Here is a 27,602-nt window from a genome sequence, read left to right on the forward strand (position 1 = left end):
GCTGCAGAGGGGCGAGCCGGGCGCAGGAGGGGGCGCGCTTTCTCCCTGCGGGTCTCAGTAATGAGGAGACTGAGTTTGTGGTGGCTGCTAAGCAGGGTCTGTCTGCTGCTGCCGCCGCCCTGCGCGCTGGTGCTGGCCGGGGTACCCGGCTCCTCCTCGCACCCGCAGCCCTGCCAGATCCTCAAGCGCATCGGGCACGCGGTGAGGGTGGGCGCCGTTCACTTGCAGCCCTGGACCACAGCCCCACGCCTAACTAGCCGCACTCTGGACGGCAACAGGGCAGGTGCCCAGAGGGATGAGCCAGAGTCAGGGACTTGGCGGCCGCCGGCGCCCTCGCAGGGCGCACGCTGGTTGGGGAGCACTTTGCATGGCCGGGGACGGCCGAGCGCCCGAAAGCCAGGGGAGGGCGCCGGGGCCGAGACCCTGTGGCCGCGGGACGCCCTCCTGTTCGCCGTGGACAACCTGAACCGCGTGGAAGGTCTGCTGCCCTACAACCTGTCTTTGGAAGTAGTGATGGCCATCGAAGCGGGCCTGGGCGATCTGCCGCTTTTGCCCTTCTCCTCCCCTCGCTCGCCATGGAGCAGTGACCCTTTCTCCTTTCTGCAGAGCGTGTGCCACACTGTGGTGGTGCAAGGGGTATCAGCGCTGCTGGCCTTTCCCCAGAGCCAGGGCGAGATGATGGAGCTCGACTTGGTCAGCTCGGTCCTGCACATTCCAGTGATCAGCATCGTCCGCCACGAGTTTCCACGGGAGAGTCAGGTGAGAGGAGTCTGGAGCGTGGAATGGAGCTGTGCGCTGCTGGAGTCGGGACCAGAGCGAGGGGGAGGGGGAGGAAAAGGCTGGGGGGAGTCTGGAGGGTCTTGGGGCTTTATAACTTTGATATTGTTTAAGGATTAGACTATGCCCATAGATGGTAGAGAGAAGGACGTCGGTAGAAGTTGAATGAAACATTTTAAGCGCACATGGAAATGAAAGGCGAGGCGGGGGTCGTGGATGGAAGGAAGTGGGGAGAATACGCGGGGGCGGGGGATAATGTTTTGATTAGCTGGGAGAAATCCAGTGAATGCCCAACGGAAGTAAAAGTCAAGTTTCAGGACCTTGGAAAGCGACCGAGATTCTGAAGACTTGAGGTATGTGGGGGTGGGGATCCCTGACTGCTACAATTTTACCCTCCCAAGAGGAATTCTGAGAGCATGTGGCAGAAAAAAAACAGCATCTGCTCTTTATGACTTCTTCAGAAGGCGTGTCTGAGCCTTGGGCGATGGTGTAAGAAAGCACATCCCTCTGAATTGTTTTGAGTAAATAGAATATCTCCAACTAGCACAGCAGCATAGGCAAATAAGAGTGGTTTATAGTCTTGGGTATTAGAAAGCTTTAGACATAGTATCTGATAGTGTAAAAATGCATGTAGAAAGTCACTTGGGGATTGCTTCTTTGTCCCCACCTTACTTCTATGTGATGTGGACTCAGAGGCTAGTATGCAATTGCTGTGCTCAGCCCATTTCTGCTATCATTCTCCAAAAATAAATGAACAAGGATCTAATTATTTAGTTTCCTATGGGTTAAAGTGCTAAGTATGTCTTCAGAGAAAAAAAAATATGAACCTAAGTGTTTACCAATAATATGAAGAAGTGGATATTAAAGAGAGGTTAGGGTCCTTTTAGCTGAAGAAGTGTTCTACATTTTATATATTGCTCTTATGACAATGTCAAGATGTATTAGCCTTCACAAAATATTTATTAAGCAAATAGATAACTGACATTGGCCCCATTTTAAAGATTGAGAAACCAAGGAAAGTTCAGAGTCTGGATGAATATTGCTCATTGTACTAATAAGAGTCCAGGCCCTGGAAGATTTCTTATTCTACATCATTTTCAATTCTGTCCCTTTAGCTGAAAAAAAAAATCATTTCTAATCTCTCTTCTTCCACTTTTGATATATATGCAGACATAAAAGCTAAAATGAGTAAGGGCAATATACAAGTGAAAAGTTTGATGGAATCTATGTATAAAATATCAAGGGAGTACTAAAGATTTCCTTTTCTAGAAAAATGAATCTTCCATTTTTAATCTTTGAAAAGGCAAGTACAAACTACTTTCAGTATTTGCCCAGAAGATTCCCATTTCATGATGAGCTAGAGATTTGATCTGCAGAGTGCAGGCTAATTAACTTTTATCTAAAATATTTCTGTCACCAGAATCTGAATGACTGTAGGAAGCAGAAGGGAAGACACAGAAAACACAGGTGCACAACACTGCCAATGGCCAAAGGGTTATAAACATGAAATTGCATCCATAGGGTGCAGCATTATTAATATACATACAGAATCAGATCTAATGAAATGCAGGAGTCAGCATTGCTTGCTTCTCATCATTACTTCTTTATTACCCAATACTTCAGAAGTTGCCAATAGTGGTCACAGTCTCCAGACTCCCTTCCATTTGCAGATTGTTTGGCAAGAGTCTTAAAGAGCAAGAATTTTCTCCCAAAATGAGTGTTCCTTAGTTAGAAGGGAAATTGCCTGTGTTGCATGATCGATGTGTGCGGTATACAGCACATTACACCAAGGAGAGGAGGAAAACCATGAGACAGCATCCAGAATCAGTAAACTTCAGAGCTGTGAGATCACTGGTGGATATAAAGACCTTCAGGGACAACCCTTACAAGCTGGCTATAAAATAAATACTCTGCCAAGCACATTTATTTCTGTATTGCATTTCAGAAATGTATTTTAAATCATGGTTGCCACTGTCACTTTCATGGTACACATTTTGAGAGGGAGGGATTATTGTATTAAGGAGATCTAGTTTGTTCAACTGACAACATTTTCTTTCATCTCCCTTTGGATTTTAAATTCAAATATATCTAACTTGTCTCACTTTTAGTATATCATGTCATTCTGTAATATTCTATATTAAAAATATCCTGCTTAATGTCAAGTCACTGTAATATGTAATTTTAGGATATGACCATACTCTGCTCTCAGCAAAATTAATAACTGATCTTTCCCTTGCTTCTCCTGAAAAGTGGACCTTTCTCTATTACACTGATTTTTTTAACTTATAAATATTAAAGGATGTCAAAGTCATTTTTCACATTAAATAAAATTGACTTAATTTAGTCACTGTCCTTGAAGTCTACTGCCCAGTGATCTAATTTGTTGATTGTACCAGTGCCTGAATAAACTATTCTAAAAGAAAGTGGAATTAACCGTACAACCAACTAAAATAAAATTGTTTCCCTTATATTCAAGCAAATCAAAGTTGCTTTTTGAGTAGGAGTAGAAACAGCTGTTTTCTTTCTCTTCTTTTTTTACTGCTTCCCTTCATAGGAAGGTTTTTAATTAACAAATAGTGACTTGGTAACATCCTGCCACAACTCTTGAACAAAAAGAGATACCAGTAAGGTGATCCAATTCCTGAGAAATCCTTACTGCTTATTTCAATATGCTGTTTGTTCAAAACATAAATACATAGGGTCAATCATCAGCTTAGAAGGGACGTACTTTTTTTCAGGCAGGGGAAAAACCCATTAAATGTAAGTTAAAGTTAACTACCCACTTTTGGTAAACACATGCATATTGTGAGCACATAATAAAAGCTTAACAACACATTCCACAAAGTAGGGGGCCAAAGTTCACTTCCATCCAAAAATTTCTGACTTACCTAGCACACGCAAATTCCCACTTGAGGCTAGCCCTTATTATTAAAATGATCACTTCTTAGTTATAAATTCTATTCCTGTGACCTTCAAGTAACGGATACTACATATGAACCCAGTTTCATTTATATTTAAGTTATATTAAGTTCCAACAGTTATTTTTTTCTTTCTCTTCCCTTCCCATACTAAGTTTTCTTCTAGGGGTTTTAAGTAGTTTCTTCCAAGTTAAATCCTTAAAATTTACCTGCTGATACAGTGACAGATGTACACTTTTTTTCCAAAATATATATCTCATGTTAGTTCCATATTGGTTTCATTAGGCAGAGTTAATGAAGTAATATAATTGGCATAGATTCAAACCTTCCCAATTCAAAAATGACTACATGAGTATTTTCAACTTTTATTGAATATATCAACCACAAGTTTGCCTGTCTTATGAACCATACATGCTAATTAATATGTTTATTTCCATGCAAGTGTTATAGATAGTCCATTTTTCTTCGACAACACAAAGTTAAATACTGACACCCATTTATTAGAATTTGACTAGCACAGCATAACTTTTGCAAGGTACAGTAGACAGAAGAATGAGACCACTACATAACTTAGGTGCTTCGTCAGGGTTCCAGTAAAGGACAGTTGTTTTTAAAACGTCTGTTCTCAACTGTGTTGTTTTTTCTTGAGTTGCTCTACAAAAAGCTCGGCTCACTCTCCTCTGGGGAAAGTATTTTTCTACAATTCTTGATGGATGGCTGATTGTAGCACCTAATTGTTGCTCACTTGAAGATAAACCATTTCAAATTAAATGTCAAGTGATGAAAACTTTTCTCAGTAGTGATCTTTTCTAGGTTCCTCTTAAAGAGCAGAGACCTGGGATTAATTTGGAATTTTTTTAAATTTAGTGGTTTATTTATATTATTTGTTTATTTTTCCAGATAAGTAGAGTGGAAGAAAGAAACTAGCAGACACCATTTATTGGGCAAGCAGTCTGTCTAACCCACATTTCTTTGTGTTTACCACAGGAGTATCATTTAACCCATAAATAATGTATATTTGTTCTTGATCTTTCCTGATCATTGTATCATGGAGTTAATTTATGATTGAATCTGTTGAGCTATCTGAATACCAATTTGAATGTCCAATCCTTAGTGATTTATCTTCTGATGTTGCAAAAGACATAATGGATTTGGTACCATTAAATTTTTATTTCATGAACACTCTTAAATTCCAATCACATTGGTTAAAAGAGCACAATGTAATGGAAAGTATATGAAATAATGTCAAAAGATTTCCAATCTACTTCTGCCTCTTTCTTACTTGGCCATGTAAACTTGGACATGTGACTTTCTCTTGGAGAATCTATTCTGATCAGTCAAATGAATGTTCCTTATCAATCTGAGAGAAGTGTTTTATGAATCAAATTAGAAAGTGAGAGTATTTTGGATCAATTGATAGTATTAGTCAAATAACTCGTAGAAAAATGATGAATATAATTTGATAAGAATCATTAAATCCTAATTCTTCACTAATTCTCTATTAGTTATCAAAATGAGATATGATTCATAGTATAACATCTCCATCCTCCACCTTGCTCCTTACCTATCCCTTGTATTTTTTTTTCTCTTAAAAAGAAGAAAAGTAAATATTTTTAGGGGGATAAAAAAACTAGGTTCCTTAAATAGGTTATACACTTGCCTAGAAAAATGAGACAGGCCGTAGTACTCCTTCTGTATCAGTGACAGTTCTTACCTGTTATATCCAATACAGCTTCCAGAAACTTGGGAACTATTATAGAAGCTATGGCAAGAAGCCCAGTGTTTTTGAGAAAGCTTGATCCTTCATATAGGTCACAAGTTTTTTCTACATGCAAATTTATCATTCATGAGACTACTAACACAAGAGTTCATCCCACCCACCTCCATCCCATTGACAATACCACTATGCACACTACTTGGCTGGCTCATCCAACATTTTTTTTTTTCATGACTAGCCTTTCTTGAAGAAGAAAAGCAGTGTATTGACTTACATTGGCATAAACTCTTTATTTCATCCCAGACAGACAATAAGTACCTTTTCCCTGGGCAACTACATGGGGCTATCATAGCAAAGCATTGTTCAATTTGATGACACCACTGAATGTAGAGATGAGAAATCTCATTGTCTTTTCTCCTGCCTACTGTCCCTACTGCCACAGATAGAGAAGAGCACAGCACTAGAAATGTGATTCTGAATCTATAAAACTAAACAATAAGAAAGAACATCTCTTAGCGTCTGCCACATTGTTTTTGAATGAATGCAGGAGAAACAAACTCATGGAAATCTGAAAGCCACTACTCAGTTGTCTTTCTCTGATCTTTCCTTTATGGGATGATGGGAGAAAAGAACAGTGGGGAAAAAGCAAGCTAAGAATAGTCAATTTTCTCCCCTTCCTTTAACCTGATGCCTCAGCCATATTCTCAGATCTTTTCCTTTTTTGAAAATGTGTAGGACTCATGCACTTTCAGGAGAGACTGTCAGCTGTGTTTGATCTCCTGCATTGATGGAGCAGGTTGATCCCTGACCTGGGTGATATGTCAGCAGGAGGGAGCCCTAACACCGGAAGGCTGGTCTCTGTTTAGCTGGGACTTGTGTAGCAATGGACATGCCCCTTCAAGGGTTCAAACGATGAACTTTTAAGCAGGATGATTCTTAGTCGTGCTGAGTTATTCCTCATCATTATTCATTTGAAACATAGATTTAAGAAACATTTTAGTCATGTGTATTTTTGTAGAATTTGTGCTTTTCAAGGGTTCTTCACAAGTACTCAGTATTATCCTCCTCACAGCCCTGTAAGGTAGATGACAATGTATAAGCAACATATAAAGAAGTTGAAAGAGCTTATGCACTGATGGAAGTGAGAAGTCCTCAAAAGTCCTTTTTAGACCAATAGCTCTTTATGGATTTAACATGTTATCAGTCTACAACCAAAGAACTGAATAGACCCATCCTGGATAAAAGGATCAAAGTTTGCTTTTTAAAAACATGTTAAATATTACATGTTCAACCATGGGAATTTAATTAGTTGAATCATGATATGGAATACTATACAGTCATTTAAAATAAATATATTGGCACAAGTAGAAAAATTACAAAAAAAATGTAAAAATGCTCCCTTGTTTCAGTAAAAATGGTAACAGAAATGTTAATATAAAACCAAGTAATAATTTGATGGTAAAAGTCCACATTTTGTCTTCTCTAAACTTCTAATTTTCTAAAACTACATACATATATTTATCTATATGTATGCATATATATGTATATATATAATCCTATACAATTAAAAATAAGATAAAAAGATGTTACCTTCATACTTCCACATCTATCCTTTCAATACTTTAATATGAAAACAAATTCCAGAAAAAATATCTTGCACAGCATGTTTAAATTTATCAAAGTCCTTTTTCACCTAATTTATCATTTTAACCTCAGATATGCTTTGTGAGGTGTGCAGGACAAATATTTTCATTTTTGTAATGCAAATGAGGAAATTTAGACAATAACGAAAAGGAGTTAAGAGACTAGAAGCACAGAGCTATGTTCGAGTCGTAGCTCTACAACTCCTTAGACATTGGACCTTATGAAACTTGCCCAGTACCTCCATGTTTCAATTTATTGAATCAAAATGTGAATCTCTCCTGAGTTTATGGTGAGGACCACATCGTGTGTGTAACATACTGCACAGTGGGTTCTGATGATGATCATGATGATGATTACTCATGTCAGTACAGCAGAATGAATAAGAAACTAATCAGAATATGAAGTCAAGTATTCTAGCTGATTATTCAGGGAACTTCTACATGCATTTTTAGTATGTATACAATATAATAATCAAGCTTAGGACATCCTGCCTCAGCAAACCAAGTCTGAGAAAATGGAGAAATCTGCGATTTTGAAACCCTACTTAGCACCCGTCCTGTCTGAGACTGGGAAGCAGGTTCTGTTCCATTTTATACATTTTATAACTGGAGGAAAAACACTGAAGAGATGTTAAGGTCGAGTTCCTGTCTTCTAAAATACAGTGATTTCACTCCCTAGTAATCATGACCTAACTGATGTTTTAGGCTTTTGTTAAAAAGGGCAGAGTCTAACTTAACACGGAATAAAAGTTCAAAATTTTCCCTTTTTTTCCAAAGGCTTTATCTGTATTAATGTAACTGACTGTGACTTACTATAATCGCAATAACTAAGGGATACTTAGTACCCCTGCCATGTACTAAGGCTTGTAGAAATAGGCATCTATGAAGCAAACTCTTTGTGTTTTATTAGATGCTGACTATATCTAAACCATTTGGTGCACACAACCTGGAGGGACTTTTTAAAATGCAATTGCTTTTCTGATTACAAAAGTACTGCATATGTGCCACTACTCATGCATGTCCACAGATAACTGTGAGTAACATTTTCATGCATTTTATTCTCTCAATTAAGGAAAGCCCTATTGACATTCTAATTATGCATTGGCATCAAAGAAAAGGAGAAGAAAGTAAAAGAAAGTCCATTTTTAAAAATTCTGAGAAGTCAGATTTGACAAGGCAGTGGAAGTGTGGGAATTTTGAGTTTATGATATTTCTATATTAAAAGGTGGGATTTTCCTGTGTATTTCCAGCCTGCCTTTGTATTTTTTAATGATTCTGAAAGCGGCTGAATCTGTACAGCTCCAAACAATAGTTCAACCTACATCTTTCAGTAGCATTCTTAGGAATGATTTAGAAATGGGTTGCCACTACTGCCCTCTCAGTTAGAGGTAGTCATTAGCTGAACTTACTGAACATTAGAGCACCAAGCACTTTGATGGCTACACAAACTGCAGCAACCTGTTGGTGTTTTTTGTATTGAACTCCTCAACTTGAAGCCAATTAAAAGTTGGGTTCATATTCCAGATTAAAATTAAAAGCTACTGACTTTCATAAATAAAGCTAAATGCTCATCCATGTCTTTACTTAAAAGAATTATGATCAGTTTGGGTTATGGAATGCTATTTGTTGTATCCCAATCAGAGATTCTAAAATGGGGATTCCATTAAACAAATAATTTGCTTCTTTATATTGTGAATGTAATAGAAGCAAGTATATATACAGATACACAGAGAGAGAGATGTTGTTGTATTGAGTCTCTTCGTGCATTGGGTTACACACACAAATGCTTCAGTGTGTATCTAAAGAGGAATGAGAAGTCCACACCTGAATGAAACCAGTGTGCACCTGGTCACAGGCACAGAGCGCCTTCTAGTGGTCTCCAAAATACAGCTCTAAATTGAAGCATCCTAGGAATCCAACCTCAGGACTAGAAAGGATTCCAAGCAGCTATTACTAGCTCCTTTCCTGGTATTTTGACTGTGGGAAGTCTAGGTTAATCCACCAAAGAGCAGAACTTCTGCCTTCCATTAAGAAAAAGATTCAACAACCACCCTCTTCTGCCAGAATATGTATAATTGCAGCTATAAGCCACAGAGTAAGAAATCTCAATGTGTGTGTCCAGGGGGATTGAGAGAAAAACATGAAGGATTTTAATAAATTTAGAATTGCATAGAGGTTATTTATTAAGTTAGTTATTTGTACCATGGATTGAACCGAGAAGCGTTTAACCACTGAATCACATCCCCATCTTTTTTCATGTTTTTATTTTGATCAGGGACTCCCTAAATTGTGAAGGCTTGCCTTGAACTCGTGATCCTCTTGCCTGGAGCTCATGATCCTCTTGCCTCAGCCTCCTGAGCCATTAATATTACAGGTGTGCACCACCACACCGGCTCTTGAGGATACTTTTTAAATAATTGTTTTGTATCACTATGTTCCTAAAGCAACATGAAAAGATGCAGCCATTTTATTGTGTTAAGCATATCATTTATTTCTGATTTAAAAAAATATATATTCCTGTGGGTAATTCTGAAATTTAGTAAAATGCTAAATAATGAAATTGTCCACAAATCCAGAGCCCCTAAATCTATAGATATATGTGTGAATTATAAAATTAAGGTCATGCTATTTTATTAATTCTCTTTTAAACTCATCCATATATAATAATCATCCTTCTGTGTCATCAGTATTTTCCATTATTTTAATGGCTGCATAGTTTGCCTCTGAATGGGTTACTTAATGATTTATTTACATAACCCTTGTTGTTTGATCAGGTTTTTTGGTTTTTTGTTTTCATTAGAAGTTACATAGCACTGCCACTAATGAGACTTTACCAAACTGCTCTTCTTAATATTCTTGTCGTTTCTTATGCTGTGGAGCTCCTTCATATTTGGGTTCCGTGAATTTTCTCCCCCTTTTTCCTGCTCTTTCATTATCTTTTATTGATTATGCTTCTTATCTCTGACCTCTTATTAATAACAACCAGAGTGCTGTGCTGTCCAGTATGACAACTAATACTCAAATGTGTATGTTTAAATTTAATTAATTAGAATTCTACAAAATTTAAAAGTCCATTCCTAAAGTGTACAGACTATATCTCAAGTATCTCATGGGCACCTATGGGCAGTGGGCAGTGTATGGGATAGCACAGACGCAAAACACTTCTGTTTTCATAGAAAGTTCTATTGGACAGAGCCGTCAAAGAATTATAGTTGCAAGGAAGAAAAACTCACTCATGAAGTTCAAAATGAGGGACAGGGGTTTGTGCTGAAAATCTGTAGGAAACTGGAAGAAACAAGAACATGTAAGGGGTTGCTAGTTTGTACCACTGGGAAGTGATTTGACAGTTAATTACTTTTCCCTTTTTCTGGGGCTCCTGCTGACTGGCTTTCTCTTACTTTCTCACTTCATATCCCTCCATCCTCCTATCTGAACTAACTTCTCCCCCTGCCTTACTATGTGTAACTTCATGGTTCTTTTGACAGGACAGCCTGATCTCTATATGACTTCACAATTCTAATCAAATCATCTGACTACATTTTATTTTTAATCTTTTGTTTAAATTCTCCAGACATTGGATTGGCTTAACCCACACAGATGGGTCTCACTCCACCTCAAATCATATATATTCCCTTAATCCAATCAGCAATGGCCAGATTCCTGAGTTAGGTACTCAGTATGAGCCTTAGAATACAGCAGTAAATAAATTATGTAAGCCTCTGCTCTCAAAGAACTCACCTTCTAACAGGGGAGACAGACAAAAAACAAACAAAAAAAAATGTGGCCACAAATAAATATAGGATGTTATTTTTAGGTAAAGACAAGTACATTAGAGAAAAATAAAGCAGGAAAGAGGATTAGATAATAACCATAGTGGTCAAAGAGAGGCTGTCTGAGGAGTGACATCTGAGCAGAGAAGAGGTTTAGGAGAGAATTATGACTGTTTCTAAGGAAAGTGTTTTACAAGTTAAGGGTGAGAAAAGTGCAAAGATCCTAAGGTAGGAAGAAAAAGAACTATAAACATTTTTTTTTTGGACAAATGGACTATTCTTAGTGACATCCATAACACAATTTGTTAGTGGACACAGTTTAAAGCAAGTGTAAATAGGGAGGAAATAACCTGATCTGGTACACCCATTTTAGCATTTCCCATGTTTCAAATCTTGAAATCACCTCTGCATGTGGCAAGACCAGTGATCTCTAAATGGAATTTCCAGTTATAGCTCCAACATCTCAGATTGAAAATATTAAAAGACATCCTGATAAAGGTATCTGTCACACCTATAAGACTTCTCATAACATCTTACACTTCTACCTTTCCTTGCCAGGTTCTGTTACCTTCCTGGACATATTTTTCATAGTCCAATCCTTCCTTCTTATTTTCACATTATGTCCTTCCACCAACAATCCTGAGTAGCCTCTAAATCTCTAGTTCCTTTCCACCAAACCATGCTATACCCTGCTGCTAGGTAAATAAATCTTTCTGAAGCAACTTTCATTTATTCACTTATTCATGAAAGTATAATACACTGAATTTCATGGTACCCCTGCTCATTTTATTACACAATATTCTCTTTGCTTTTCCATGTTTCAGTACAGCAACAGGGTGAAACACACACCTTAAATAACAATGACTCACTAAAACAGTACTACACAAAATTGGAGTGGGGGATACTACCCTTTGGAGAATGTATCAGATTCTCCAGGTTTTGTAAGTGCTTATAATTCAAAAAAATCATTCCATCCCCACTGACATGCTAATGTTCTGACATGCCTCCCCTAAGGCCAGAGAAACACAGGTCAGTCATCTGCAAACTTACAGAACTTGTCCCCAAAGCCTTCCACAGACATATGCAATGAACTCTTTCCAGTTCATGATATTCTGTTGAGATACAGGTACTCAGAAAGCACAAGATCTCTTGGAATTAAAATGTATATATAATTTTTTTTAAAAATCAATAAATGTAAATCATCATATTAAAAAGCATTTCTCTTTTATATAACTATATGGAAAGAAGGAGATATATCCAAGATTTCACAATTTTCAGATGAATTATGCTCTAATTTGGGATTGATTTTTCCATCAAAACAATGTTATCTGTGACTGTTCAGACCTCAAGCCAGGCCACAAGAGCCTGTTTGACCCACAATATAGCTGAACTCGGGTATTAATAGCTATGGGCACTAAACATTATCTATAACAGACTTTATGTCTGAAATCAAAGGGATATGGAACAGGAAAGAGAACAAGACAGGTTAGAGTTCCAGAATCATCCATAGAGCCTGGTTTCCTCCATATGAATTATAAATAGTCACCCACTTAACAGGTACTTGTTGAGTGCTTCCTGTGCTCTTATAAAAAACTAGCACAGGTTTCAGTGAGTTAATGTACATAAGAAACACTTTGCAAATTCATATTTTTGAAAACAGATGAAAGGCATTATTATTGAAACATCTTTTTCCTCAAGAAAATTCACCCCTAGTCTCAATTGTGGAAGTCTAGGTTACCCTTGTTCTGTCCTGCTGCGGTAGACCAGAGTGGTTGAACTATAACTTCTACCAGGTCAGCAGCAACTGAAAAGCAGATAGAAGAAAACAAGTTTTCACACTTCCCAAGCAGGACCTTGAAAATGTTTTATTTATTTATTTGTTTGTCTATTTATTTATTTATTTATTTTGTTCTAATTAGTTATACATGATAGTAGAATGTATTTTGACATGTTATAGATATGTGAGTATAACTTCTCATTCTTCTAGTTGTACATGATGTAGAATTACGTTGGTTGTGTAATCATATATGCACATAGGATAGTAATGTCCCATCCATTCTACTATCTTTCCTGTTCCCGTTCCCCCTCATTTCCCTTCATTCCTCTTGGTCTAATCCAAAGTACTTCTATTTTTCCCTAACATGCCCCCCTCCTTATTGTGAATTAGCATCCACACATCAGAGAAAACATTTGTCCTTTGGTTTTTAGGGATTGGCTTATTTCACATAGCATGATATTCTCCAGTTCCATCCATTTACCAGCAAATGCCATATTTCGTTCTTCCTTATGGCTGAGTAATATTCTATTGTGTATATACACCACATTTCTTTATCCATTCCATCTTTGATGCTCCTGTAGACAGGGAGGGGAATTCAATCAACTCCTCTGCCTGCCTGAGGCCTACAAGGGAAGAAGGGAGTTTGGAGAGCTGACAGGAAAGGTAGATTACAGCTAGGACACGGGTTAGTATAAGAGAGCCATTAGTACATCCTTTGCAGAAGTAGAAGGCAGTCACAGTCCGAAAGGTCAGGAATAAATCAATAAACACAGCCTTGGCCACACCACCTCTGCCTACAGTACTTCAGTACCTCCTACCTGGCTTCTCTGCCATCTCTATTCTATTCTACAAGCTGCTGTCAGAAAGAAAAGAAGGCCTCTAGTCTGCTTACGTCCTTTCACTTTTCCAAAATGAGAGCCGTGTGTCCCCAAATTTCAGGATTCGCACACTGCTTCATAATTTTTCCCTATCTCTGCATCACCTACTGCTATTCATTTTCTAAATTCATTTGCTGTTTTGAATAAACATTTTTAAAAATCTTTTCATCATAACATAAATGAAAAACTAGTCCTGCCTACCATAAATAGAAAGTAATGGTAAAAATAAGTACACAGTGAAAACATAAGGGTTCTAGCTAGATACCCTGGCCTGAACTTGAGGCCCTTTTTAAAGGAGGAATTTTTAGGTGCTAGAGAAGTGTTAGAGTCATAGTGATACTGGAGGCTTCTCCTTGACCAAGCAGCCTAATGAAATGCAAATTGAAAAGGGATTAAGTTTCTCAATGTGTGGTTCAGTGTTGTTTAATGAACCACCTAAAATCATGCCTTGAACCACCTAGAGTCTGCCAAACACTAACCTATAGAATAAATTTTGAGCAGCCTGGTGTGGCATTAGAGACCCTTTCGTACCTGTCCTTGCTTAGCTTTTCTACTTATTTCTTAAAAGCAACCTTGGCCTTTGCACTTGGTTCTCCAGCAGTGCCTATATGGGCAGTGCTGTACCAAACCCTGGCACATGCTGCTCTCACTGTTTGGCATGCACCTTCCCCTTGGGTCTGCCTGAAACTCCCATTCAACCTTCAAACCTTTGCTCTAACACCACCTTTACTGAACATGGAGTTCTGCCTCCCCCTGTCCCCCATTACAGTTCCCTTCCCTTCTCTATGGCTTTGCTTGCTACCTTGTACATTCTCTCTTTCTAGATTGCATAGTAAAGCAACTCTCCTCAACCAGACTGAACTCTAAGCTCTTCATATTGTGTGTGGCTCATAATAAACGCTCAGTGATTATTGATTAAATTGAACAGATGATCTTTCCATCCCCTCCTGTGTAAAAGAGCTTTGTAACCCCTGTGGAAAACCCACTGTCTCTCAAGGTACTTTGATGTGAACCTAAGGATGTAGACTGACATACAAAGAGATTCCCCATTCACAGAAAGGTAGAGTTCAGGACCACCCAGAATTTAGTACTCAGTGGAGAACAAAACTGAGGAAGTAAGGCCCTTGGGGGGAAATTGATTTCATAGGAAATAGAAAGCCTGTTTCTATGACCCTGTTAAACTTCTTGTACTGACTTCATTGTCCCCAGATCATTTTTTAATTTCCTGTAGGCCACAAGTGACAGAAAAGTGGCATTGTTCTCTGGTCTTTGAGCCACTGCTTACTCAAACCTTCATTCCCTCCCTTCAGGTAATTTCACCACAGAGTGTAGCCAAAGATTCTTCTTGACTTTCAAAATTAGAAAAAGTCAAAGTTGATGAAAAGTAAAGTTCCTGGAATTAATCATTGGTGAAAAAGAAAAAGCCCGGAGTTATATTTTATCCTGTCATCTCCTATCAAAGAAAATTCCGACAAGAAATCAGACCTGTCTAGGCTCTGCCAATGCTGTCCCCACCTCTCCATTGAGCTTACTGCTTGGCTGTCACTAAGAATAACTCTTTAGGTAACCATCGGCATGTTAGCAGTACCCAGATAACTTTTCAAAATATGGGTTCCCAGACTCACCACATAAGAAGCCCTGGGGCTGTAGCATAGAAATCTATCTACAATACAAACAGCACAGGTGGTTGTGTGTGCTAGTGATCCTGAATATCATTCTTTGGGACCATATTATCCTAAGAGTCTCATCTCATATAATTTGCAAAATGTGACTGGAGACCCCCTGAAACCAAATCACATTTGGTAATTTTTAAAGTGTAGATTCTCAGCCTCACTAAGTTCCCCAAAATTACATGCTGTGGCCTCCTCTCTGGATTTTTAAAAAGAATCTCCCCCAGGTGATTCTCATATGCACAGTACAGTTTGAGAGCTAATGACCCAGGGCAGAGATAGCAAATTTAGATGCCTTGTAGGGGCCAGGAAGGTAATGGAAATGTGCAAAACCAGTCCCAAATAATACAGTAGGGAGTAGCAAAATCACAGGTAACGCAAGAGTGCTGACCTTTCCAGAGCAGGCAGCCGGCCCCACCGAGCTGCAACCAGCTGTGATTCACAGGGAATCTGGCCAGATATCCTTTTTTGAAAAAAGCCAGACCAGATTTTTTTATATTAAAAAAATTATATTTATATTAATATTTTTAAAAATCTCTTTAAATGTTGACTACTCAGTCACTGTTTAAAAAACAAACTTCCAGACTGCTGGCACTGGAGGGTCACCAGATCAGCACTTCTGGTCTAGGAAATGTCAAGGCATTTATTTGTAGCAGATGAGCATTAACCAGAAATGCCTCGATGCCTGCCTAAGTAATAGGAGGTGACAGACCTGTAGCTATTACAAGTACGATACCTCTAAGTTGCAACTAGAAAGAGCTCGAATAAGTATATATGGAGAGAGCTAGACACCTTCATTTGGAAGTAAGAGAAGAAAAGTGGGGAAAGGTACTAACAGATAATGAATGAATATAATCTATTCCTGGTGTGCCCATAAATGCATCTTATAAAACTTACTCACAAAAGAGATAATGAGATAATAACTACTCATAATGTTAGAGGTATCAATTAAGTAGTATTAAAAGGTATTGATTAAATAATATCTATCAATAAATAATACATATTTAAGAATCATGTATTTATTGATAGGTATTATTTAATCAATACTATATAAATAATAGTTTATTTTGAGTGGATTAACAGCAGCACCTGACATAATATATATTCCATTTTTTTAAAATGGCAAGGGTAGGCATGTAGCTCAGGGGTAAAGGACAAGCCTAGAATACATAAAGACCTGGGTTCAATCCCAGACACACAAAAATAAATAAGTGTTTGTTTATTTTCCCATTCCTTAGGTTTCTGTTTCTCACACTAATTCAGCAGGCACTAAAGGAAAGCAGGTTCATGGCAAAGAGCTGACACACTTTCTTGATAACATTTCTTTAATGAGATAATTAACAAGATGGTGATTCAAGAATCTCCTGAGAAATGTCATTTCAAATAGGAGAATGTCTTTGCCTCCATCCCTGAGTTTCTTTCCTCTACTTTTTGTGGCTCCAAATCCTGTGCAAAGAAAGCCACTAAATAAGCCGTCTCAAGAACTCCTGTGGATAATTCTGGAAAAGCAGATAACACTGTGGGCCAGGAAGGTTGCCTTCATTTTATTGCACTCTGATATATACTGATATTAAAAAATAATAATTTTCATATGAAAATAATTTCATAGTTATGTTCTAAAATGTTACAATTTAAAAGACTAATAATTTTACTATCTTCACATACATTTTATCTGTATTTCCAATTTTTGTCCTCTTGTGTCTGTGTTTTTATCTCTGGGAATCTACTGTTTTATGATTTATTTGCTGTTGCAATTCAAGAGTCTATCATAGTGCTTTGCACATAGTAGTCACTCAGTATTTGTTTAAGGGATGAATGAGGTACATATTTTGCTTTACTCACTTCATTATGCTGAAAATTTTATAAGTCTCCGCAGATCCCAAGTAAATCATACTTCTCTACCCATCTTGCTAATCATTTTCTGACTATAAAATCTGAAAAATGTGAAAGTTTAGAAAAAACTGTCAATCCCACTATCCAGAGACAATCACTCTTAACTTGAGATATTTTCTTCTAGAATTTTCTGTGTAAGACTTTTAAAAAAAAAAAAATGGAATATTTTAACTCAAATTCTTCTATTTAATATGGCATTGTTTGTATTTTCTCTTGTAAGGGGAACCATTACATTATTAAATGCATAGTTGTTATGGTGTAAATAGGAAGTGTCCCCCAAAAGTTTGTGTATGAGACAGTACCAGGATTTTCAGAGCTGAAATGATTAGATTATGAGATATGGTCTCATGGGTGGATTAATTCACTGATGTGGATTAACTGGGTGGTAACTGTAGGCAGGTAGGGTGTGACCGGAGGAAGTAGGTCACTGGAGGTATGACTTTGGGGGTTATATTTTGTCCCTGATGAGCAGAGAAAGCGCACTCTCTCACACATTCTCTCTCTCTCTCTCTCTCTCTCTCTCTCTCTCTCTCTCTCTCTCTCTCTCNTCCCTATCTCTTTCTCTCTCTCCCATTCTTTCTCTCCCTCCCTCCCTCCCTCTCTCTCTCTCCCTCTCTCCTGTTGTTATGTCCTGAGCAGCTGTCCTTTGCCACACACTTTGGCCATGGCCATGATGTTCTGCCTCACAGTAGGCCCAGAGCAGTAGAGTTGGCTGCCTATGGACTGAGACCTCTGAAATAGTGCACCAAGTAGACTTTTCCTGTTCATATTGTTCCTATCAGGTCTTTTGGTCACAGAAACAGAAAAGCTGACTAAAATAATGATATTTCAGGTTATCAAATATGTTTGGAATGTTGGCATTTAAGATGGTTATGATTTTTGTCTTAAAATGTTCCACAGCAAAGATCTTTGTTCCCTCACATTTTTCCCTCTTTGTGGATTGTTTTCTTCGCATAGATTCCTGGAACGGGAAAATAAATACTAGCTAATTAGAGTATTTCCAAAGACTTTTTTCACCTAGGGTCTATGAATGGCGTATTTTCTGCATTCATATGTATCCCAGCATGTCTTTGTTATTTTTCTTACAAATAAAAGACATATTGACAGGGCATAAAATTTCTTTCCCAAACAAACTCAGTTAGATATCACTTTACCATCATTGAGAATTTAATGTAGCAGAAATGAGAAGCCCATGGTATTGGTATTTATCTTTTTGAAGGTTACCTTTTTAATTTTCTTTCTTCCTGCATGGTTGACAGAATTTTTTTATTAAAGCACTTTGCCAGACATGTCTAGGTATAGTTCAGTTTTATTGATTTTTGTCAAGAATGTGATATGCCCATCAAATTCAGATTTTTTTTTAATCCTAGGAAAAAAGTTCAGATGTCTTTTAATTAGTGCTTTAGTTTTTTTCCTTAACTACACTATAATTCTTATATTGGTCCTATATTCTTTATCTACCTAGCCTAGGTGACCAAAGTGCTCATATTCAATTGAGGAAAATTTTGAAAGGGGAAAGAGTAGTGGTGATCTGAGTACTGACACACAGCCACCTGCCTGTTGTCTTTCTCATTATCTATAGTTCTTGATTCTTTTATTCTGTGTCCTTGAAGATTTTCTTAATTTTGTCTCCATCTCATTAATTCAGGGTTTTGCAATATCTGTCATGCTTTTTCTGCTTCCAAAGCATAATTTCAAATTTATTGTTGGATTTGCACCTTCTCTGTTTCTTTCCATTTATCAACACTATTCCTTTCCATCCCGTCCCACTATGATCTATCCTCACATGTTCTCTTTTTGTGAATTTTTTATGTTTCATAAACATCAAATTATCCTGCCTGATTTTAAATGCCACAGTTTTTGTTTTCCAATTTTCTATTGGCTTCTAGAATCATTTTCATAATGTGACTTTCCTTTCCTTGTAGCATTTGTTAAGGACCCATATTGTTTTGTTTTGTTTTTTTAATTGGGTAAATGGGCAGGAGTTTTTATTTTAGAAAAATAAATCAACCCATCCCCTCTGATTGCCAACAAACAGGTTACTGAACTTGCTAATTGCCTTAAGTTGCTTTCACTCATATGCAGGCTGAATCCTTTTCTAATAAATACAGGTGGGCACTAAGTGACTGTGCACATTTCCTTTACCAAATCCCAGTCTTTAGCAGCCGTCAGCCATGTGATGTGGTTCTGCTGAGCCAGGCTGGCATCTGCTTCTCCCCTGCGGGCTTTGCTTTCTGATTATCTGAGCCAGTGGTCTTTAATCTGTTCCTCAACCCAATCAGCTCTTTCAAACTACACACCTGGACTCTACCATAGTCCTCCTATCTCAAAATCTTAGGATGTATAGGCTAGAGTATGATTTTTTTAAAAATCCCAGATGTTTCTGATGTTCTTTCTTGGTTGGAAATCATGATCTAAACCAATTATGTATATTAAAAATTGAGAAAAAAAAGAACAGCTGCCAGTTTTCATGTCTAGTAGGGTAATTCCTAATTCAGCTACTTTCAATGGTGCTTACCTTGTGAGATTAAACCTCTCACATACACACTCTCCTTGAAAATGTAGTTTCTATCTAGATTTAAAAATAAAGATGCTAATTGGAGGAGGGAAGTGATCGAATGTTATTCTTGCTGCCTCAAAAATGCAAAATCCATGCAGTAGAGGGGCCACAGTGACTCTTATGATTGAACTAAATGATAAAGAATGTCTGTCATTAGATAAATTAAAAGTCAGAAGACCCTGATTACTTTGATTTTAATTCCATATTTGCTAATTACTAGCTAAATTCAGTGGGGTAAGTTACTTAACCTTCCAGTGCCTTAGAGTCTTCATGTATATTATGGGAATATCAGCACCTATCTCACTGAATTTTAAGGAAGATTAAGAGAAATAATTTATAGAAAGCATTAAGAATTTCCTGGTTCATACTGTGGTCAAGAAATATTATCTGGTATGATTTTTAAAGTCAATATCAATTTTACATTCTAATTCCACTGGCTTGTAGTTTGTGCACTATCCTTCCATTCTAGCAATGTGTTAATTGCTAATAGAAGTTTTTAGAGTGGTGAGCTTTCATATTTGTATGTCATATTTGATATTTTGGTGGAAAGTTGAGGGATGCTGCATCAGATTAGTTTCTGCATTTTATTAGATTTTGTGTATAAGTTGTAGAATGGTGATCCATCATTGTAGCTTCAGGTTGCACAGGAAGTCAATCATTTCATTTCTATCTGTGCCTTCATGCCATTTCCTATTGGCTGCCTTGTCTACCTCATTTCTTCTTCCACTTAACTCTGTGACTTTGGAGCAGCTCTGAAGTGTGCTGAAACTCAGAACCTGCTTTGAAACAAGCCAAAACTAGATAAGCTAGTGGAATCCAGGAAGAAAGTTGTTCTCTCTATGACTCCCTTGTGGTGATGGTCACTAAGAGAGAAATGTAGCTCAAAACCAAGATCTCTCCAGGTGCTTTTATATATATATATAAACATAATGTATGTTTTGATGAAGGTCAGTCAATAAAAAGAGAAAAGTCAAAGTAAAGCATTGTTAATTAAGAACAAAATTGTTAATTATTGTAACTGGAAGAATAATAAACAAACTCTATGGTATCATGAAGACAGGTAATTTTCCAACCATTTAGCATGCATGTAGCTAAAGAAATAATAAAGAATCTGGAAATAATAATACTTAGGAAGCCCTGTAAAGCTGAAATCCAAGATATCTAAGAAAAAGCACACTACTTAGCTGATGATGGCATCTCCTAGGCCCAAGGAGGGCTCCTTAGGGGATTGGCACCAGACCTCTCAAGCTGGTTGGTATTGGGAACCTCTGAGGACACAGAATAAAATGGTTCTGCAAACATTGGAAAAGCTGCTGCCTGGGATAGGAACCTCTCTGCATGGATGAAGAAGTATTGATGGGCTGATGCTTATAGGAACCTCAACTCCACAGAAAACCTACAGTCAGCAAACAGAAAGAGGCAAGCCCCTTCTCTTCTTTCCTGGCACTCTCCTCCTAGCAAGCAACCTCCATTGGCAGATCCTTCTAGGACCCACTTGACAGAGTACTATAGCATGCTAGTTCCAGCATCTCAAATTGGAGAAGAGAAAAAGAGGGTTGGACCTCAGAGCCAATAGCCATATCTGGCACAGTGAGCAACCCCCAGAGTATCAAAGAAGTAGTAGTTAATGATGTGAGCACTCTTTGCACCAATACCATGTTATAGGCATCATATAATATCACATTTAATTTTTACTAAATCTTCTTAAGTGGCTACAGTTTTTATCTCCATCTTGGTGGTAAGAGACACTGCCAGGGAATCAAGCTTCATTTTTTGAAATTCCAAAGCCTCTATGCAGCTCTGCTTCCTCCAGTGGATAGTATTGGTATTATGGTTTCTTCTAATACTGAGATGCATTTGTAAGTAACTGATGCCTCTTTGCTCAAGATTGTTTGCTTTTGTTTTATTCTCAATAAAGTTATTATTTCACAACATTGAACTTAGTACATTAGGCCTGTGTGCCTAACTGCTCAGAGCTGTTGAGACTGGGCAATTTTCCAGTTCATCGGGACTAAACATATAATCAAATCAGATAATTCAAACTTTAGAAAAAAACTATATTAATGTGAATTATTTGCCTTGGCCATCTATTTTGTTGCTCAAATTGCCTGGAATAATGCCTGGATGCAAATTGACTTTGTGCCACGAAATGTCCCTATAATTTTGGGAAAATTCCTCCCTTAGAAAAGACATCCCCAGAGGCTAGCAGTTCTCGTAGCCCTTCCTTAACAACTTGGGTAAACTGATCATACATTTTTTTCCATAGAAATTACTGAGTTACAATGTAGATCTATATAATCTCTAGACTAGTGGATATCTCTGTCCAAAGAATAAACTATTGCTTGAGTACAGACTTGGAACATCAATCATCTGCCAAAACTTAATATATACACTGATGTCGGCCAAAATTTGCTAATATTTGCATATATTTGGCATTTTCTGTACAAAAATTAATGAAGTTTGTCTTAATTTGCATTTATGCTTGAGACTCAAAAAATTCTGAGAAATCTCTGAGATAGAAAAATTTGTTGGAATACAAAAAAGTTCCTGTCACTCAAAATTTCTTAATATTTGAGACTTACAGCCTTAATTATCCTAGCTCCCTAATTTCCACTTACCCACCCCCACTCTGTTTTAGACTCACAATTATTATTCACCTGTTATTAAATACCTCTCCAGTTTGCAAATATTTCAAGGCTAATGTTTTTAGAGTTCCTTCTCCCAAACCCCAAAATGACTAGGATTCACTCAAGAGTTCACAAAACAAACAATTACCTTGAAAAACAACTTAGAAGAATAATAGTAAAGGAGATAGATTGTATATAGAATAGATTTAAGTTAGAATCAGATGAACAATACTTTTGAAAAGGCCATTTACACTGTTACATTGATAGATTATAAAAATACCATTTTTATAACAAACTTTGAATAAGTGCAGGGCTGGGGTTGTGGCTCAGCAGTAGAGTGCTCGCCTAGCATGTGCAGGGCCCTGGGTTCTATCCTTAGCACCACATAAAAATAAATAAATAAAATAAAGGTATTGTGTCCTAAACTACAACTAAAAAGTAAATATTTTTAAAAAGAAGAAGAAGTGCAGTGGTGAATTTAAGGCATAGTATCTCATTTCATTAGGGTCTCAGGTATACCTATAATAAAAAAAATCACTCATATTTGATAAGGATTCTACCGGTTACAAAGTGATTTCAGTCACATAATCTCACATATATATAACAACACACAATAACTCCAGGAGGAAGACATTACTTCCTGTCTTAGTCCATTTTCTGATTCTATAACAAAATACCTGACAGTGGGTCATTTATAAAGAAAGGAACTTGATTTGGGCTCATGATTCTGGAGGCTGAAAGTCCAAGATCAAACAGCCACATCTGCTCAGCTTTTGGTGAGGGCCTTGTGCTGTAGAAACTCAAGGCAGAAATTAAAAGGGTAAGTGGAGATGTGCAGAGAGAGAGAATATAAAAGGTGGCCTTGCTTCATTACCACCTACAATCATGGTAAGTAAACCATTCCAATGAAAGGAAAGCTAACTCACAGGGGAAAGGCATTAATGGCTTCCTGAGGGCTCTGTCTCCATGATATAAACACTTTCTACTAAACACTTTGTCCCATCTCCAAACACTGCCACCTTCCGACTGAGCCTCTATAGGAGCTTCAGTAGGGACAATTCATATTGAAACCAATAGCACTCCCCCAAATTCCAAATGGTGGAACTGAGGCTCAGGGAGCTTATTTTACCAATTAAGTATTAAAAGGAAATTTTCTAATTTTAAATCTAATCCTCTCCCTGTTAAATCACTGAAGATTCAGATATATATATATATTATATATATATATATATATAGGCTTGGATTCCATCATTTAACCATATATATAAAAATTTTTTTTCTGAGAGCTTAGGTGGAAACTGGATGAACAGCTACAACATAACATTAGAAATCAAACATCCTGAGCATTTATTCACCAGATATTGCTTCCTCAGAAAACCAGGGATATTCTACCAAAGAAACCATAAAGTAGCAAGTTTTACTCTGTTTTAATAAATGGTATATTCTTCAAAACTGCCTTTAGACGACCCTTCAGCATCTCAAAATAAGAGATGGAGGGATGGATAAATAATGAATCGTGTTTCTTACAAAAAAGATTATTGGAATTTCTTGAGACCTATTTGACCTTGAAGATAATAGTAACATACTTACCATTTTCTTTCTTTACTCATGTCCAGCCTCTAGAAATGTTAAGCAACCCATCTTCCTAGGAAAAATAAGTTTCAAAGAGAGAGAGAAAAATCCTTAACTGGAATACAGGTTATGGCTGGGAATATGTGAACATGCTGTTAAAAGAATGAGTCTATTGCCAAGGGTCATAGGAGCATTTTGAAATTGCCTGTGTGTTATGATCATTTCACATCCTTTTCAGAGGTTTTTGAAAACATTTACAACAGTTAAAAATTCAATCTTGAGGTTTCTACCATTATGTGAGATTCATAAAATATGTTCTATGACATATTCATATGTTAGAGATTTACTGCAAAATTTTATGTGAGAATCTGCAAAGTTACTTTGAGGACTTTTAATAAACATGTGGGAGATGTTAGTGTAGACCTCATAATGTGAGAGCTAGATGCTCACTCATTTGGCATAAAAATGTCAGGCTAGCCATAGAAATGCGTAAGATAAATTGCTATTCCATTATTTCTGAAGATTTATGCCTTAAATAGAGATGATAAATTTAATTCTGGATCTGTAAGCCAAAATGACCCTTTATTAACTATAATATGAAGAGAACCTTATCATGGTAGGTATCATATAACTATTTTCTAAGCCTTGTTAATATCTATGACACTGAAATCATTTGCAGTGTATGCCACAAGAAATTATCTCTCCTTCCGTACAGTGTTTTCTTTTCCCGTTATTCTTTAGAAATACTAACAAATAGCCCCTTGGTGCCAATGGAGGAGAACATGCTTTAATTGGCTTTATTTATAAAGCCATCATGAAAACGACATCATCTTGTTTGGAAAGATATTTAAAAGACACATGATGCCAGTCTCCCCAAAACTGGAACACAGATTGCCCAAAGTAAATAATATTAAATCTCAGAAAATAAAAAAATCCAATGGGCTATTCAGGTTTTTAAAATCGGATCATTGTATTTACTCCATGACCCACTGACTTATTAGTGGTCATTCACTGACATGGCCTTGGCATGCTTTAGAATGAAAATAGTCTCATCAACTAATTTCATTGTATACTCTTCATCCAATTTGTAACATTGCTCTCATTCTCCTTTTATTTAAGTCTCTTACATGTTCACTACCTGCATAGATTTCCCCCACTCCATAGACAGCCCCCCATCTTCTCCCTTTTCCTCACCTGATAACAAGGTGCAGTTGTCAACGTTAAAAAAATAAGAAGAAGAAGAAGAAAAAGCCTTGCCTAAGAATTATCCATAAAGAAGAGAGAAACTTCCAACATCAGGCTACTTCTCACTCCCTCCCTGTAGAAACATTAAGCATGAAGCTCTGTAAAACAGGCTTTTTTCCAGAAACTCCCAAGAAGGAGTATAATCACCTCTCATACCTATGGGTCCTGTATTTATGTATCAACCAACTACAGATCAAAAATAATTTCTTTAAATATTGTGTCTGGGGGCAGGGGATATGGCTCAATGGTACAGCACTTGCCTAGCATATGTGAGGCACTGGGTTCGATCCTCAGAACCACATAAAAATAAATAAATAAAATAAAGGTCCATCGACAACTACAACTAAAAAATATTTTTTAAAAAAATTATGTTAGTGCTGATCACATGGAGACTTGTAAAATCATTATTCCCTAGAATGTAATAATGATTCTGTTGCATTAACATGGTACTAGGAATTATAAGTAATCAATAAGAGATGATGTAAAGTATACAAGAGGATGTGAGCAGATGCAAACCCTACATCATTTTGTATAAGGAACTTAAGCGTCCATTCAGAGATTTTGGTATTCACATGGAATCCTGGACCAATGTGGGTAATGAGGGGCAACTGTATTCTAAGAAGGATGCAAAAGTTCACTATTCACTAATCTCAAATCCTTAGAAAGATTTGTCTGCCAGAGTCAAGGGTGAAAGCAGTCATCTCAAAATTATATTAAAATTGTGGGCACATATGCAGTGTTGAAATGTTTTTGTTATTACTGGGAACAACTGTAAAAAGCTAAAATAAGACAAATGAAGCACTTATTTAAACTAGGGGAATGAACTATTAAAATTAGTTAATTTTTTAAATAATATGATTCCTATCTGTATCCATTTCTTATGTCTGAGGAAGTGCAGATCTGGTATATTTTAGAAGACCTAGAAAGAAGGCATCAATAAGTCCAGCCAAAAGGGAAACCTTTCTTGACTCTGCCAAAGATATGCAGAATTAGATAATAAAGTAGCCACAAAGAAGAGCAGTCAAACTGGTGTATGGGCTTGGATTCCGTCATTTAACCTCATTAGACATCAACAATGATTGGTGATAATAAATTAAGCTAGCCAGTGTGTTCCCGTTCAGTTCTTTACACGATTCCCATTTCTGCTGATGGAGCTACAACCCCGGGGCTACTTGTGGACTCTGTGTAATGCTGCACTCCATATGACAAAATATACTGCCGGGAAATTTTGCACTGCATTTTTAACCTGCTATTTCCACAGTTGACATTTCAACATCACTATTGTTTACTCTCCTGGGAGATACTGGCATCTTTTGCAAATTTTAGCTGCTGTTGAATAATTGCTGGTGGGATGCTTCTTGCTTCTCATTTGCTGATTTAGTCTCACAGGCTCATTAAAAGTCTGTGGCTTCATTTCTGAAATCTGTGAGTTTTATCAGCAAGTGAGAGGGAAGAAAAAGAGATCAATATACTTGAGAGACCATAAAACTTGTCATTTGGCAATACATTCATTCTTGTCCTTTCTCTTGGTTTCTTCCTTTGTGTGCAACATTCTATGTTTTTAGATAAGTGTGGGGGTGAAGAATGAAATTCGTGTCCAAGGGACAAATTGAAGCTTTCTGGGCCATCTGGGAATTAAATGAGCTCTTACTTAAAAAGAGCCTATAGTGACCTTCTCTGGCAGCACATTCCAGTGCTCTGCCATATGCACAGTAAGGAGGTTTTTCCTAATGACCAGTTTTAAAAGGAGAGACACTGTTTCCCTGAAATAGTTTACTATGTACGTATCAGAAATTAAAAGCAATCATATCTGTTTTTCTAGAGCCCTGATTGCTTAATCTAATTATGACATTCTTAAATACCTCCAGTCTCTCTCCAAATGACAGCTTTATCTACAAGGGACTAGAATAGATCACAAAAGAATGAGTTAATATTGTTTACTTCATAGGGTGACCCTTAAAGGTGTCAAAAATTTACTTCCATCCTCGAGACAGACTGTGCAAACCACGGGAGTTGTTTAAGGGCATCTAATCTGTGTTCATTTGTTCTGACTTCGCATTATGTTGAGCAACAGTAAAGATTGATTACATTGCAAGTAGTAGAAAGGTCAGAAGTATGAATTAACACCAAATTGTGCATGAGGAGCCTCTATCCATATTCCTTTCAAAAGAAGTTTTGAGTAGTATTAGATGAGGTAGAACAGGGATAGAGGGAATGAAATGTAAATTAATTAAAGCATTACCACCTCAATTCTGACACCCAAGAAAATCTTCCCTGATTCTCCAAACTAAGTCACTCTGGGAAATTGGGGAATGTACTGTCTTTATATTCCTTACAATAGGTTCATAGAACTTATTGTTATAATGTCACTTTCAATAATTCTTCTCATTATTTTATCAAAGTCCCAGTAAAATGTACTGATTAAAAATACAATCTCTAGGGGCTGGGGTTGTAGCTCAGTGGTAGAGAGCTTACCTAGCTTGTGTGAGGCAATGAGTTCAATTCTCAGCACCACCTATAAATAAAATAAATAGTCAATCAACAACTAGAAATAT

General features: G+C 37.2%; 1 protein-coding gene across 1 annotated transcript in view; it reads left to right on the plus strand.

Annotated features, from left to right (window-relative positions):
* The first annotated feature begins 6 nt into the window (after nt 1–6).
* Nucleotides 7–27,602, plus strand: part of LOC125610679 (glutamate receptor ionotropic, NMDA 3A) — a 68,825-nt gene continuing 41,229 nt past the window's right edge. The window contains exon 1 of the mRNA XM_048783290.1: nt 7–759. Coding sequence (XP_048639247.1) covers nt 61–759 — 699 coding nt within the window. The 5' untranslated portion in view covers nt 7–60. The remainder of the gene's footprint in view (nt 760–27,602) is intronic.

The sequence above is a fragment of the Marmota marmota genome, unplaced genomic scaffold (genome assembly GCF_001458135.2).
Source record: "Marmota marmota marmota unplaced genomic scaffold, marMar, whole genome shotgun sequence".
NCBI lineage: Eukaryota > Metazoa > Chordata > Mammalia > Rodentia > Sciuridae > Marmota > Marmota marmota.